Below are 17,197 nucleotides of genomic sequence, written 5' to 3' on the forward strand. Positions count from 1 at the left end.
GGTATTATATTATTATTACATATCTACCCTGGCATGTAAGTCATGTCTATGTTCTCGCTAATCAGGCATCTCTTGTGCAGTGGAGATGTTGGTTGAAGAGGTTGACTAGGCGCGCTGAGCAGTATGGTATGCGTAAAGCATACCTTGATGTGTGCGCGGCTCTAGTTGCTTGCGCGGTAAGTTAAGCAATATCAGAATTTTTTATTTCAGGTGAAGCAAATGCAGGTGAGACATCTCCAAAGACGACATCATTTCCCTCACGGTGGCACAGTTTACTCTCTGGTAAACCTGCACTCGTGTTTACAAAAAACTATTTCTGAGATATTGTTGGGTAGTCCTATTTCTTGTGCAGCCTTTTGCGCTGCTAGATTGCAAATAAGTTTCTGGTATAAAAGTCTGAGCATGCCTAATGCCTGTCATGTTAATAAATTTACATGTATGTTGCATTTACAATTGCAGACTTTCTGGATGACAACAGTTATGACTGCCCTTCTCAGCCTGCACAAGTGCCCTCTGCACCCTCCCTCGAACCGGCACACGTACCCCGTAGCCTCCAGGAGTTCAGTAAGACAGATGACAGAAACGCGGGTACATTGTTTTGAAATGTGTAGCTGCCATGATAAGATGTGCTTGATTTATGGTGTCTCCTGCTTTTGGTGAGAAGCTGCCGAAAGTCGAGAGGCCAACTCTGGTCATCCGAGAAACTGCCCAAGCTATCTGAGGGACGCAGGAACTGAAAAAGAGAACCTAGGATGGCCAGCTGGCTCCGAGGGACAAGAAAGTCTGGACGAAACTTCCGCGAAAAGACCTCACCCCTGACAAGGTTGGAGTCGTCGTCTGTGAGTAAATTTATTTACTTTAAGTTTTTAAAATGGAGTCTATTCTTTTTATGTTGTGATCTTTAATTTTGTCTATTGTCCATTGCAGTGATGGGCAAATTAACATGAAAGGTACTTCAAGCAAAATATTAAGTATTTGCAGTAACGTGTACCTCAATACAGTAAAAATACAGTACAGTACACTAAATGTACTTATTAAGTAACATAAATCACAACATGTTTCTTTTTTTTTTCATGTCGTACCGTATAAGCGACATTCAAATGCAAACCTTTGAGACAAACCACGCAGAGGCAATAGCAAACAAATGGGCATTAAGGTGTGCCAATTGATCTGCTCCAAGTGGATTGCGGCATGTCAGTAATAGACCACAGCGCAGTGTTGTGAATAAGCGTGCACTGCAGTGGTCGGCCGGATGGAGTGCCAGCTAGAGTGTTGCGAGCTAGGGAGGCTCACAAAAATATACTTCAACGGAGTACTTCAACGGAATGTACAGCAAAAGGTACTTCAATTGAAATAGAAAGTTTTACTCTGCAGAGCTACCTAAATACTGAATACTTGAAGTACTGCCCTTCGCTGGTCCGTTGGCATGCAGAGGCATGCATCCGAGTATATAAAGCAAGAGACCAAGCTTCTACATAAAGTCATGCCTTGTTGTTACTTTATTCTCTGGCATCTATGAGGAGATGAGACAATTATTCAATTAAATAAGTGATTGGTCCTTCTTTCTAGCTACTTTGAATCACTGGAGAGAAACGTGCAAGCAGAGCGATCCAAGTGGGAGGAGAAGAATGGGTCAGCTGTTGACACGACACTCAACAATATCTCAGCAATATTGTCTGCGAAAATTCAGGACACCAGAAGTGCCGTAAAAAGGGCATTGGATGTTTAAGTTGTGGTGCTCCAACTTCATATTTGCCTTCACCCTAGCATCTAGAACTGACAAACCTAGCACCCAGAATTGTCTTGTACAGTCATTTTAAGAGTGTAGTTATAAGGGCACTGATTCACATGTATGCACTGTGGCTTTTGCACTAGATGGAGATGCTGTGTGCCAGTACAGTTTAAAGTGCTGAATTGACTTGTTGAACTGTGCAGGCACACAAACCTCATTTCACTGCAAAAGTCGAAGTACACGGTGTGAGCAGGTAAAGTAGCCCTACATTCACACGAATCCAAAAGAGCTGCCAGGTACACGTACACAGAGAGAAAAAAAGGACGAACTGGTGTACCGAAGAGGGGAGCAAAGAAAGGGGGGGGGGGGTGACGTTTCGAGCGAAAGCTCTTCTTCAGACTAGAGGGACGGAATGTGAGAGATGTCGGGAAACATGTTGTATATATCGCCCAGTCCGCTAGGGGTCTAACACGAGATCCGTGTAAGAGGGCGGTATGTTACAACACGTGCCGACAAACTAGAATCCTAAAATGATAATGTCTAAATAATTGTCTAATGTCCAAATAATTCCAATGTCTATTTGCGATCAATAAAAAATTTCGTCTCTGTACACCGGTCCTCAGAATATTTCCTTTTGGAGGAAAGAGTTTGAAAGAGGGAGAGGGTTTCTCCACCCCATAGATTGACAAAGGATATGCGGTTTCTTTGCTTTTGGGGTATATAGAGGGAGAGAGTGACCCCACTGTGGTCGAGTCTGGTTGTACTGTGTAAAGCATAGCTGTGCTGTGTGTTTGGATACCTATATCAAGGTAATCAAGGTAGTGCCTGAGTAGGACGAAAATTCTATATTGTTACGTCGCAATGTGGATTTTATGATCGTTCAAAAGATATATTATTTCCATTTCAATTTGTAATGTTTGATAGTTTGTTTCGCTATTATTTTCCTGCGTGTTGTTCACATGTTGGCAGATGCATCGTTCAAAGCGTTTCTCTGCTATTCATCCGTGCATGTTTATCGTTTTGATAGATTGTTTTTTCAATTATTTTCTTTTGCGTACATCTTGCTTACGTGTTGGATTGTGCATTGTTTTGGTTCTCTGTTAGCTGTTGATCGTGTTTCTCATTATTTCCTTGTGTGTGTGCTATTCGCATCATAAGAAATTGATTGTGCCATGCCGGAATATTCAACTTAGCTTCACATATTCTTTATTATGTGTATTGCATTCCTTCTGCTTTCTTTTTTGGATGAATTTTTCTCTTAACTTAGCTTCCCATATTCTTTATTATGTGTATTGTGTTTCTTCCTTTTCATGTTTTTGGCTGGGTTTTTCGCCTTCACGCAGAGTTACGACATAATTCTTGCCACTATTTGGCTTTATTATCCTTTGCATGTATACCGCCTACTGCACCCCTGTTGTAGCAGGAAAAAAATAGCGATTCAAGTCGGCACAGGCTGAAAAATGATGAAGGAAGTCGGCCGAGGTGTGACGGTATCATCGCCTGGCTGGGAAGACAGTGTGCGTGACCCTAGTTACATGTAAACCACTCACGCGCCACCTGAAGAAATTGCCAATGAAGTCGGCCCAGGCAGAAAAATTGCCAAAGAAGTCGGCCCAGGTAAAAAATACAGAACGATAAGGACACGCGCAGCTCTCCGGCTCACTGGTAGGCATTCGTACACCCCCTCACCCGCCTACTTGCATGTAAACCACTCACGCACCACCTGAAAAAAATTGCGAATGAAGTCGGCCCAGGGTGAAAAATCGCCAAAGAAGTCGGCACGATGTTGTCAGTGTGCATGCCCCCACCTGCATGTAAAGTGCCCACGCGCCACCTGAAAAATCGCCAAAGAAGTCGGCCCAGGCGGGAAAGTGTACGTTCAGCTCTTCGGCCCGCTGCTAAGCACACGGACAGTCCCTCACCTGCGCACCACCCACCGCGCGCTGAAAATAAAAATAAAAAATCTCTAGAGAAGTCGGCCCAGGCGGAAAAATCGCAAAAGAAGTCGGCCCAGGGCGCACCGAGCCCGTCGGGCTGTTGGTAAGCACCCGGACAGCCCCTCACCTGTGCGCCACTCATCACGCGCTGGAAGAAATAATAAAGAAATCGCTGGAGAAGTCGGCCCGGCTATTGTTCTTGAAGTTACATACATCTATCAGAACTTTGTAATTAAAACTCCACTATGGTGCTCATGTATAATAATGTGAGACTTTTTATAATAAAACTTGTAATTTTGATTGTAATCATATTGATTAAAAATATCTTCTTTGATTAAATGTGCTATCCCTTCTGCTTAATTGAAAACGCGTGATTACCACCAATAAAAAATATTCTGTATGATGTGTGATACCTTCAATGCTATTGCATCATACCTGTAATAAGTATACTCTTTGTTATGTGTATTGTATTGTGTTTCTTCTGCTTCAGGTGTTTCGCTGGGTTTTTCTCCTTCATAATTCCTGACATTAATCACTTTAATAAATATATTTTCACTTGTACTTTTGTGTATGACTATCCTTTGCATGTAAACAGCCTACTGCACACCTGTTATAGCTAAAAAAATATCCGATTGAAGTCGGCACAGATAAGGAAAAGGCGAAAGAAGTTGGCCCAGGCTGAAAAATGAGAGGGTAAGCGCGCACGCAGCCCTCCCCCCACCGGTAAGCGCGCGGACAACCCTCCGCCCATGTGCCGCGCGGGGAAAAATACGCGACGTTGGCCCAGACGCTCTGGGGTTCGAACCAGACACCTATGGAACCGTACTCTCATCCGGTCTCCCTCCCAACATAATATTACCACTAATGACGTTGACCGCATGATTCTAGGTGGCGTAGTTTCTTTTTTATTATAATTCAATGACACGTTTTCTGGGACACGTACGGTACCATTCGCTGCTAGTATATAACTCTGAGGAGAGAATGCGCCGGAGCGTGTTCCGGAAACTTTTGTTCAGCACTGTACAGTCCGAATCGTTCCCCGATAAACTCCGAGCAGTTTCTTCATCGCAACCAGTGAAAGACACTTCAAAGCTGTGAGATTTTCACTCGTTTTCGGATGAGGCTGTGGGCTTTTGCGTTTTACATTACTTATGCAGGACTTAATTACACGAACTCATCAGCGTTTGCTAGACTGTTTGTGACACCCTGGTTGACCTAAGGGAGTCATACTGGATCCTCCAAGGCCGACAAGGAGTGAAGAGGGCGTTGCACAACGATCAGTGGTGCAGACGACAGCGTGCACAACTAGTAGTCCAAGGGACAGTTCCATTCCCACCGGAGGGAATAACCAGATCGCATGGTTTCTAGATAACTGAAATTGATTTCCTTTGACAACTTTTATCCAAAACGCCTCACAAGAGGTCTCAAATGTGTTATATTGCATTATTTGCGTGCTCTGTGACACGAGCCGTGCACCTTTGTTAGAAGGCTTCACGGGAAACAAATTCCTCCTGGCTTTCCGATTTGTGTGCAGAAGAGAGGTACGCAAAGTTGTGTACTCCCACAATGCTCTTACCTTTAAACGGGCTCCCAAATATGTACCAAAACTCTGGAAAGCACTACGCGGATCTGACGCCCTCGGCTATTTTTGCTCAAAGGGGCATCCAGGGGAAATTCATTGTCGAACGAGCTGCGTGGTGGGGCGGATTCTGGGAGCGAATGGTCCGTTCAGTCAAAACCAATCTCCGCAGACTGTTAGGAAGGGCTTTCTTGACATACGATGAACTGCCTACGGTGTCCACCAGGACCGAAGTCGTCCTAAATTCACAACCCCTTACTTTGGTTTACGTTGCGCCAGAAGAACCCAAGGTGCTAATTCCATCGCATTTCCCCATCGGAAAAAGATTGACCGCGTTATCAGGGCAGGTTGCTACATCCTCTACCTCGGACAGGGACACTGACTAGTCGTTATCGTCAGCGGAAGCAACTTCTAAATCTTTTCTGGAGTCTATGGCGAAAGGACTACGTGCTACAGTTACACTCCACTCACATCAGGAGTCTTGGGACACCGGTGACCGTAGGCATTGGTGACCAAGTGCTACATGTTGAGGATAAGTTACCTAGGCATAGGTGGCGTGTCTGCAGTCTACATTCTTTGAAAACGAGCAGCGACGGGGATAGTGAGAGCGTGTGTAGGGAGACTACCTGACATGACGTTCTTAAGGCGTCCTTAAGGCGGGGAGGATGTTGTGAAACAATATATTGCAAACCGCTGCACTGCAGCAACTTCGTTATTTTGTTACGCGTTTGGATTTTGTAGTGGCAGGCTAGCCCTATGGATCGCATAGAACGGGAGTTATTGGAATGTTATTTTTTGGTATAAACTGGACAGGTCAGCCCTTTTTTTGTTGGAGCGGTCTTACGCCTTCACCTCATCCCTTGCTGACTTTAACCAATAACATATTGAACTTCTGCCAATAACATATTGAACAACTGCTCTAACAACTGGTCTAGCATCTAGCATTTTTCCCTTTTGTACCTGGGTTCACGTTTTCAATGGAAGTGAAAAAAGGACAAAACATTTCGAAACAAAGGTAATTTCAATGAATCGTTTATGTAAAGCGTGATAAAAGGTAGGCTATATTAAGCTCTCAGCTGACAGACAGGTATGTTTTCAAGTAAACATGGTTCCTGCACTACATCAGCTGCAGCTCGGAACAATGAACTTCAGTCCAGCTCAAATGTAACCTTCTTCCTTCCTCTCACGTTCTCGTCGTCGCAAGAAAAGTCGTCGCTGACAAAAGTTCTGCTCAGCTGACGGCGCGTCTGTTTTAGTCTCATAGTCATCTCGTCTTCCAAACTCCCTTCTGCGGAATCCCTGTACGACTTGAACGACGCCACATCTTCACTCCTGTTACTGAAGGGAAGACCCAATGCGACTGGCGGTGGGGGGCGTTTCTTGGACATGGTCAAATCACCGTACATCATTGAACTGAAAGGCAGTTCGCTGCTGGTTGTAACGGGACCGTCGAATGAGGGATATTCGGCAGACACGGGCATTTCAATGGACAACGTCCGGTGAAGCTCAGCATCTACAGTCGAGGTCTTTGCGGATGGTTGAACAGGATTTCCTTTTTTGAACCGTTGTATGAGGTTGGTCTGGTACAGGGGAGAGGCCATTGAACGAAATGCTTTTTGTGCCCACAATATAATCAACGGGTCGTTCTTCTGCGTAGGGGGGCTTTCGTCCGTCCTAGTTGCTGGTGTTGGGATAATGGTACCAACCAACGATCGGGTACGATGTGTCCAGTTTCTGATTTTGCTAGTAGAAAATAAAGGGGTCCGAATCAACTTGTGCACACCTTTACTTGCCGTCTGTGGTTTGGCGGGCGCGTGAACAGTTTGTGAACTGCCCGAGAGTGGAAGGCCTATTGGGCTGCTGGTGGTGCCCGTTGCAGCGATGTTATTGGTAGTGTTCTTCTTGTACCTGCGAAACGTGTAAAACATTGCGAAACGTAAGCAGTAATAGAAAATGGGCTGAAATGCTATGCGCTTGAGGTGATACAAATGTATGTTTGGAATGTCTAACCAACGCAACGCATGTCTACAAACAGCTTAGGGGGAGAGGTGTCCTGTCATCCCATAGCGCCCCTGTAGAGAGCAGAGCCCCACGAAACAAATGTGGAGGCACAGCGCCTACAGAGCGCAGCGTACCAAAGCGGACAATGTTCGTAGGCGTAAATGGCTCAGCATTGCTTCCTATATGCCAATTCTGCTTATTAAGTTTTTTTACTTGCGTGTTAGCGCCGCGAAGCAACTGTGGCAACGAGCGGGGCACAGTAGAGGACAGATGGAGAGAGGACAGCAAGAACGAGTGGGGGATAGGAGGGTTAGTATGCGTCCTAGGCCGATTTCAGGTGGAACTGTGCCGGCATTTGTAGGTAAAGCCTTCGGAAAAATCTGGGAAAACCTCAGACAGCACAGCCGGTGGTAGGATTCGAACCCACCACCTCCCACTCAGCACGACACCAACGAGCAAGACGCCCACTCGGCCATGCCGCTGGTAAGTTAATTGTGTATCCGGGACATTAAGGTAATGTAAATTCAGTGACGCACTTAGTTAATGTGTGTAATACAAATCACTTATGTTTGAACGTAACTCCGAAACGAAAACTTCTGAACTGTATAAGAAAGCGTGGATAACCGAGGCACCGAAATCCAGAAACAGATACTCTCATTTTGCCTGTAAATGTTGCGACATAACGTCTACTGAAAGCCACTCAAATGTAATTTGTTCGGTACTCACGGTGTGGGACATAGTGTTGTATCGATGGAAGCAAGGAGAGAGAGAGGGAGGACAGCAGAGAGAGGGAAGTGGCTCGCACAGAGCATGTAAGAACATTCTAGCCATTTTTTCAGGCACTACTAGAGGGAAGTTGAACTCATCTCAGATAGACATAATAGACAGATTATTTTTACTGCATTTCATTCCCTTGCTTTCTCTCTCTCTCTCATCAGAGGTAGACCGTGCAAAGCACCTCGAAATGTGAGAACTGACCAAGCAAATTTGTGGGGTACATACCGTGTGGCACCATCCCCTGAGCTGTGAGCATTTTATTGACTTACGAGGCCAATTTTGAACGTACAAATGGAAGGAATAGCTCGGTATGCAAGCACTAATTCCTACATTTTTGTGCACGCTCGTGGTGCATTTCTTAAGTACGCAACCCATCATTTACGTTTCGCCTACTTGTGCAGCATTATTAATCATCGGTATCGTAAATCGTTGGGATCCACGTTGTTTGAAATACCTGCGCGAAGACGCACGCGCGATGTAAGTGCGACGACATTGTGACGACCGACATGGTGTCGCTCCCATTATGATGGCCTCGACCGCGCAAATGTTTTGTTTCGTTCGCTCCCGTGCCATCCAATGTATAGCTCCATAGACGAAAGCGTGCCGGGAGAACGCAGTGCATTCTGGGCAGGTCATGGCCGCACGCCCCAGCAAACGTCCCCGACCGCACACGTGACGTTAAAGATGGCCGCGCCCGTGATCGGTGGCCAAATCGTTTGTAATCAAGTTTGCTCCTTTTGTGCGCAGTTTCCGACGTTCTTTGATTCCGGTAATTATTCTTATCCAATAATCTCGAACTAGAAGAACTAGGAAGAAGCAGCGTACAGATGACGATGGCAAACTACGTTCATCTCTTTGCTTGATGCCAACGGGAATACGTCGGAGAGCGCTAAAACCACATGACCTCAAGATGGCGGTTTTCCGAAAAGCGCCTGCTGGAGTGTACTTACAGCAATGGCGGGTTTGTGTCACCCCTGTGGGAATACCTGCAGAGGTGGTGTGGGAGAGGACACCCCCACGTGACCATTCTGAAGACACGTCACGCGAATATCACTCGAGCTCAGGTGATTGTCCTGCTGAGCATAAGTATGGACATACGTTGCTTTCGAACGAAAGCGCCCGTAGGATATTCTTTTTGGAGTGTGTTTGTTAAACCTTGGAGGGGCCCTCCACAAATATTCAGTTCTGGGGAGCGCACTGTCCTTTTAAACGCGAACATAATTTCCTCAAAACAGACCCGACAAAAAGAAGAGGAGCCAAGGGCTTATTTCCGCAGATTTCCGGTCAATTTTTTCAGCAGTCCTCGTTGCGTACTATATTGAATTGGCCAAAATGACCACAGGGAACGCATTTTTTTTAAAAACGTACTATCAGCCCAAGGGGTACAATCAGAGTGGCAGCAGAACAATGATACAACGAAAAGAGGGAGAAGATACAATGCAATATAATTCTACTCAAAAAATCTATCTCACGCTGGCATGAAAGTGTCAACGCTAGCACAGTTTATCACAAATAAAGGTAACCGGTTCCACTCGCGAATGGTACGAGGGAAAAATGAATAACGGAAGCAACCAGAGTGAAAACTGGACTCAGCGAAAAGTTTATCATGAGCTCGCCGAAGTGGGCGACCGACCAGCGGTTGCAGATACTTTGACCTGTCGATACTTACCATACCATTGTGAATTTTACAGAGAAATTTCAGTCGGTTCATGTCAAACCGTTTAGACATAGTTGGAATACCAGCCCTAATACGTAATCCAGAAACAGACTGTCGAACCATACTCATTGTAGATGAAGCGCAAAGCTGTATTCTGTAGTTTTTTTCAATTTTCTGCATTGCGGACTTAGTGTACGGGTGCTAGAGAGGGCTTCGTACTCCACAATGGGCAAAACTAACATTTTATATGCAATAAGTCTCGTGCCGGATGCAGCGTGTCTTAGCGACCGTTTAAGAAAACAAAGCTTTTAGCAAACAAACAAAACAATTTTTTCAGCTACCATGTCCACATGTAAATTATATGACATATTTGACTCAATATGGACACCGAGGTATTTGAAATTACTGACGCGATTCAATAGGACACCATTAATAGAGTAACCGTAGATGAGATTCCGCTTTCTACGACAGACACTCATCACAGCACTTTTTGCAATATTAAAAGACATTTGCCATTCGTCACACCACTTAGCAACATCCGCGATACAACTGTTAAGTTTGATTTGATCTGCAACGTCCATTATCTCGGTATAAATCACTGCATCATCAGCATAAAGTCTAATATGAATCCCTATGTCACATAGACTTGTCAGGTCATCAATATAAAGAAGAAACAATAACGGACCCAAAACGGTACCCTGAGGTACTCCGGACGCAACTGGCAGTGCACAAGATCCCCCTTGATCCCCTGATAACTGCACGTATTGGGAGCGGCCCGTAAGGTAGGCCCAAAGCCAGTTCAAAATTTGGTCGTTAAAGAGGTGCTTTATCTTATACAGTAACTTTTCGTGGGAAACCCTGTCGAGAGCCTTAGATAAATCTAAGAAGATTAAATCCACCTGTCCGTTACGATCAATGACTGATGATAAGTCAAATGTTAATTCAGTAAGTTGCGTTACCGTCGATAAGCCTTTTCGAAAGCCATGCTGGCCAGGAGAAATGTCATTGTTACCTTCTAGAAACGTGATTATATACGATGCCAATATATGCTCTAATGTTTTCCAGCATGTACCTGTAAGCGATATAGGTCTATAATTGGAAATGCTTTGCGGATTACCTGACTTAATAACTTTAGCAACTTTCCAGTCACAATGTAACGCACCGTCCTTAAGGGATTTTCTAAAAATTACACACAGATATTTGGAAATCCATTCAGCGTATCGCTTAAGGAATTGATTATCTTATCTAGACCTTCAGATTTCTTGGTATCTAATTTGAGCAGTAGGTTAAAAACACCAACTTCCGTCACTATTGGGGAGCAAAGTTTATTCCCAACGCTACGATCTACGATAGAAGGAAATGTACCGTTATCCTTTGTGTAAACCGAATAAAAATAATTATTAAAGGCGTCTGCCGTGACAGAACCAGGACCAAAAATGTCACCATTGATAATAACGGACTTAATGGCTCATTTCTTTGGTAGGATGCAGCGCCAAAAAGCCTGAGGGCTAGTCCTCATGAAATATACAAGCGTAGTGGCATAGAATCGCGACTTCGCCTCCTTTAGCTTCCTCCTGAACTCTCCACTAAGATGGGATACATGGTTAACAATTCTTTGCGAGTAATTCCGTCTAAGAGATTTCCTAGACCGCGCGATGCGCCTTTTAATATGTATGACCTCACGTGTAACCCATGAGTTCCGTTTACGTCGTTTGATCAGTTTTTTAGGTACATATGTATTTAACAAAGACGCAACTATCTCAAAATCTTACCCAAACATCACTAACAGAGACGCCAGGAGCATACGAAAATTCCGAAAGTTATCGTAATTGAGACAAATAGTCAATAATGGCAACGTCTACCGCTCTAGTAAAATCAAACACTTCACGCTTATCTGGAGGATCCCTTATTAATGGTGCTATTGTTGCTGTGAAAACGGCCATCTCATGATCGGAGATACCGGTCGTTACCTCACAGCCACATCTATCGGTCTGGAACTTAACGTTGACAAACAGCAAGTCAAGAACATACCGTGAGGTGCCATGTGATCGCGTAGGCTCCGTGACTAATTGGGTAAGGTTGTGCGAGTAAACAAGATCAAGCAGATAAGCAGCCACGGGTGAAACGAGTGATCCCAACTAAGGACGCTCCCAGTTTATACAAGGAATATTAAAATCACCGGTAAGCAGTAATCGACAGCACTTGGATCGTCGCAGCAGCAATCGTTGCACATGTAATCATTTAGCTTTAACAAATAATCAACGGGATAACCAGGGGGTATATACACAACACCGGCTACAAAGGAAAATACCGCAGTGTGTATTTGACACCATATTGATTCGAGATCAGCAATATCAGCTTTTCTTTCACACTTAATACCATCTCGTATAAACAGTGCTACCCGCACCACCTCGTGATAAGCGGTCCTTACGAAAAATATTGTAGTGTAAAGGGGTGACTTCATAATCTTCAATATCAGGCCTAAGCCAAGTCTCAGTCACTGCGACATCGGGTTCGTGCTCCAGGATTACACTTTCTAAAAGCTCCTGTTTATTCACAATGCTACGGGCATTTAAATTTACCACTTCTTTATTTACCACAATTTAACTGTTCACCGACTTGCTGAAATCGTCAGGCAGACGGGATCTGTTGTGGAAGGGTTCCTTCACGCGAGGACTTCGACCTGGTTCTGGGACCGCCGCCACTCTCTTTACTATTGGCTCTCTGACGCGGAATATCTCATTCCAGACGTACCTGACACCATTAAGCAGCAGCTTATCAAAAATAAGTTTTGCTTTTGCACCTTTCTCACTTTCATCTCTTGAGCTATTCCACAAGTTTCTGCGAATAGTGCGAACGCGAAGTGAAAAATCTTCGGCAATTGAAATACCCGTGTTCCTCAGATGATGACAGGATTTGAGCACTTTGACCTTGTCAGAAAAATCAAGGATTCTCATGATTACAGGACGTGTTTTGTTTGGCATTTTACGGCCTAGCCGGTGTATTCGTTCGATGCTCTTAACATGTACGCCTAGTCTGTCAGAAAAGATATCGTTCATAACTATGTTGTTGAGAGATTCGCTGGTTTCACTTTCGGACTCTCCTATGCCGTGAATGATCAAATTATTCCTTTGTGACCGATTTTCAAGGTCATCAATCGTACTAGCCATTTGTTGGACCGTTTTCTGTAGCATTGCGATATTTGATCGATCTTCTGTAACGAAGCTGTCCAGGGTGTCCACCTTGTGAGTTTTCATCCTCGAGCCGAGGTCTTCCAGGCTTTTCTCAAATTTCTTTTGGTCCGCTCTTATTTCAGTGACTATCTTAGCATCACAATTTTGGTTTTCCAAAATTTGCTCCAACATTGCATCAGTTGAGGGACCGGGGTTAAGCTCTACATCACCAGCCAATCAAAAGCAATAACATTTTAACATTTCCGCAAAGAAAACGTGAGGGTGACACTGGAAACTTCGGAGTTAAGTTCAAGAAACTGAATTTCTATCAACTGAAATGAAATGAAAATGACATCAATATATGGCAAGTGTTCTTGGCCGAAAAAATCCTTCGACTGCAAGGAAGGAAAACTAAAGCGGGAGCACAGCCGTTTGTTTCGGAATCACGAAAGGGTAGTGGAAGCGACGGCATTTAATGCACGTCATATAGATTAGGTGACTGGAGCCGACCAATTTGCGGTGAGACGTCGCCACAACTGGGACAAACATTTCAGTTACCAACGTAGATCGCATAGACCCTGTTGGTAGATCAGACACTACCGACTGACAAGCAATGCGGTGAGTTTGCGGTGAGTTTGAGCAGTGCCACTGCCCGCTGTAAACTTTTGCAGAAACAATTACGGTTCAATCATGCTCCGATTAAGGTACACGATCGCACCGGTTTAGCATTTGAATTGAGATCAACGGTCCTTTTACTTAAATTTAAGGCTTAACTCTGCTTCACTAATCGGGGTTCTTGTTACTGAAACATTAATTACGTCCCCAACTTAACTCTGTGGAATCGAGTGTCAACGCTTAATATCGATTCGAAGTTAACCGGCGTTAGTGAAACCGGGCTGCGGCGTGCTAGGCGAGGATAATTTTTCTCCCCCTTGTTCCTCATTGCCTCCTCTTACTTCAGGAATCGCCTGGAATGATGTCACACTCGATTCTTATTTTCCCTCCTGCTTTCTTAACCGCAAGTCTCTTCGTTGCCTACGTCATTTACTACGAATTTTTATCATGGTTGGTGGACCTCCTTGTATGTCTACAGTCAGGATTCAGGATTCTGAAAATGTATTACTCCTGGTCATTGTACTTGGTCGTGCTTGCGGGGGACGGCAAGCTTATGCAGTAATGAATGCGCAGTTGTACTTACTTTTTCGTTATAAGCATTGCTGTTCCAGACACCAGTATTGTTGCTAGAATTGCCGCGGTCGTTTTAACAATAATGCTTCCACGAGTCCGCTGCATATCCTTGGCTGCATGCAAAATGGAATTTGCACATTTAGACCCCTTTATAGCGATGCATTTTGTTGCTCACGTTCATTACAGAGCAAATAATGATATACGGAGTAGCGAGTTTGGGTTATTTACAAAAATTCGCTCTACTCGTACGGCGTTTACGTGAACTGGGTGTCTCACAAGCTTTACAAGCAATATTTTCTCGGTGATCAACTTGGTAGCCGACCACCCGAGGCTGCGGGTTAGAAACGGGTCATGGAAATTGGTGGTAGGGTACAAGCTCCGTATACCGGGTGTTTCACGAAGGTCCCCCGGGTGAATAATTCGTAAACACGAGGAGGAGCCTTTTCAGAGAGAATCCCTGAGTCAACTGCGAAGAACTGAGCAGAAACTCCGTAACCTGAATAAACATCGTAACTTTTTAATTTTATTTCGTACGCTTTCGGAACCTCTGGTTTTCCAACCGCAACCTTCAGCGAAAAGTGTTTAAAAAAATACCGCGTCGACATTTAGCGCTCTTATAGAAATTCGCTAGTTTCTAGACATATTTTTTTCCATACGTCTCAGGGATGATGACTAAAACGAAACGTTTTCGATAGTACGATCTGTTTACGAATTATTCAACCGCGGGGGAACTTCGTGATGCACCCGACACACCTCATCTTATGCGAGGGACGTGAGGGGGAAGTACGCTGTGCCATTTGCTGATATTTCGGCGCTCGTTTGAGAATCATCAGGTGAGGAAAGTTTAAACCGCAGTCCAATCACTGTGCCGTCGAGTGCTGTAATTGATTCGAGATGTAAAGTCACGAATTACAGTTATCAGAAGTGATCTTACGTGCAATACAGCTGCTATCTTCTTGCAGAAGAAATGGTGCTGTACACTGACACAATCGGTTCACGCACTGCAAATGTTCCTGGGTTGCCTGGCACTCCTGGTCTGTACGGCACTCATCGTAGATGTCTTTGGCTACATCAAAAAAGAAAGAAAGGTGGTGAATGTCACGTACTCATCTACATCAATGTTACTTTCTCAAATTAAAGGACCATGTAAAGTGGGCAGAAAAAAGTTGTCTTTGGCCGCATTCAAATCTGTCGCCATTGTATTATGTTTTACACAATAAATACTGTCCTAGCGACACCTTACACCCACGGCAGACGTTTCACTCCTCCGCTCGTGCGAAGCTCACTGCTTTTCTGCGGAGGCAACGTGACAAGTCAAGCGAACGCGCGTCACAATGCGACGACGCCCCTGCATCCACCCCGAGGAGGGATCGCGAAGTGACGTCACCCGGGATCGGTCGTCGACATGGCGGAGGTCGGAGCGTCGTCTTCTGTGTAGTTTCTGAGTCTCTTCTGACAGACGCCTCTCCCGATAACATCACATTAAGTCCGAAACGGTCGATCTGTCGCCGCCGCTTTCAATTGATGTTGCTGACACCAAAAGCACGTGATCTGCTCCCACCTCCTCTCCACTCAGTTTTCCCTTTTTTTTTTCTATGGCGTACTAGAATACTGGGCAGTGTGCCGCCCGTGCGCGTTAACAATGGGAGATGCGAGACCACTTCCGCGATGACTCAGTGTGGGGGTGCTCGTAGTAGCAGGACTACTCAACCGTTCCGCTCCGCATAAGCGTGTGCGTACTGCAACGTGGAAAACAAGTTGCAAGTGGAGTGTTTGTTGTTGCATTTCACGAGCTACAGTGTGGTGGCTACAGTGCAACAACAAATGTAGCGCCGGAAAGAGGACAGAAGAGGAGGGACACAGTTTTGTGCCAGGATGCGCGGTTACCAGTCCTACAAATAATCTCGGTCTGTTTCGTGTACCACTTAACTGTGATTTATTTATTTAGAATACTTCTGACATAAAAAATGTCATAGAAGTAGTGTCATGCAAGGTAGCAGGTAATGCACTGAACAGCTAAACAGTGAGACTATATAGTTGAAGTTGCAATTTGATTAGTAAAGTTCTAAAAATTCGCGCTCATCCAACTAAATTCAACACAAAACACTTTGAACAAGGTGAATAAATGACGCTAGTGAGGTGCGATCAACAGCTTGTTCGCAAATAATTCCAGGTAGTGATGGTAAGAAGAAAATGAGTTCTTTAAACAATTCGAATGAAAACGATGATGATCAATGTATTTAGTATGTTTGTTTCGAGAGCTTCCACTATTCATCATTCAAGTGTATAATGACGGATCAATGCAAGACTGGCCGATTAACCAGTCTCTCTTTAAACGCTGAACTGTTACTCTATTGGTTAGCGTGGGAACCTCCACCGATTCGAGCAGCTGCGTAGGTGAATCATGACGAGCGAATTTATAAAAAAAAATGGAATTGCCTTTATTTGCATTCGCTCCAGCTCCTTAATTTTTGTGATAGTTGTTGGAAATCATATCACAGAACCGTAATCAAAAACGGAGCGGACGAGGGCCTTGTATGCAACTAACTTTGTGTCCGAATTCGCATCCTTCAACGACCTTCGTAACAAGTACAGCCTTTTGCCTTACTTAATACGATGATATGCTTTTTCCAACTGAGATCATCACTGAGTAATAAACGTAAATACTTAAACTGGGTGACCTCTGCAAGTCCAATGTCATTAATTGTGTAATTACGCTCCAGCACAATTTTATTCCTGGTAATTGTCATTTTAACACTGTTTTGTTCAGTGATAACCATCTGCCATTTTTTGCACCAACCTGCAATGACATCTAGAGAGTCCTGTAAACAGGTTTGATCGATTGTCGAACTTATTTCCATATATAAAACACCATCGTCTGCGAAAAGCTTAATGTTAACGCTCACGCTATCGGCAGTGTCATTTATATACAAAAAAAAAAAAACAGCAGAGAACCTAGAACCGATCCCTGGGGAACCCCTGAGTGTACTGGGAATTGACTGGATGGTGTCTAAACTTCAACAAACTAGAAGCGGTTACTAAGGTATGGCGATAAACAGCTTATAAGCTTCTGATTTTTGAATGTGAAATGCAGTTTGCACAAGAGCTTAGTGTGTGATACTTTGTCAAACGCCTTTTCCATATTCAAGAACA

At 44.4% G+C, this 17,197-nt stretch overlaps 1 protein-coding gene across 2 annotated transcripts in view; it reads right to left on the bottom strand.

The window, feature by feature from the left end:
* Nucleotides 1–6,263: 6,263 nt before the first annotated feature.
* Nucleotides 6,264–17,197, bottom strand: part of LOC135391435 (uncharacterized) — a 70,999-nt gene continuing 60,065 nt past the window's right edge. For both annotated transcript variants that reach the window (XM_064621689.1, XM_064621687.1), the window contains exons 5-7: nucleotides 14,979–15,110; nucleotides 14,055–14,157; nucleotides 6,264–7,156 (exon numbers count right to left, since the gene is read on the bottom strand). In XM_064621689.1, coding sequence (XP_064477759.1) covers nucleotides 6,397–7,156; nucleotides 14,055–14,157; nucleotides 14,979–15,110 — 995 coding nt within the window. In that variant the 3' untranslated portion in view covers nucleotides 6,264–6,396. The remainder of the gene's footprint in view (nucleotides 7,157–14,054; nucleotides 14,158–14,978; nucleotides 15,111–17,197) is intronic.

This window comes from Ornithodoros turicata, chromosome 4, assembly GCF_037126465.1.
Source record: "Ornithodoros turicata isolate Travis chromosome 4, ASM3712646v1, whole genome shotgun sequence".
NCBI lineage: Eukaryota > Metazoa > Arthropoda > Arachnida > Ixodida > Argasidae > Ornithodoros > Ornithodoros turicata.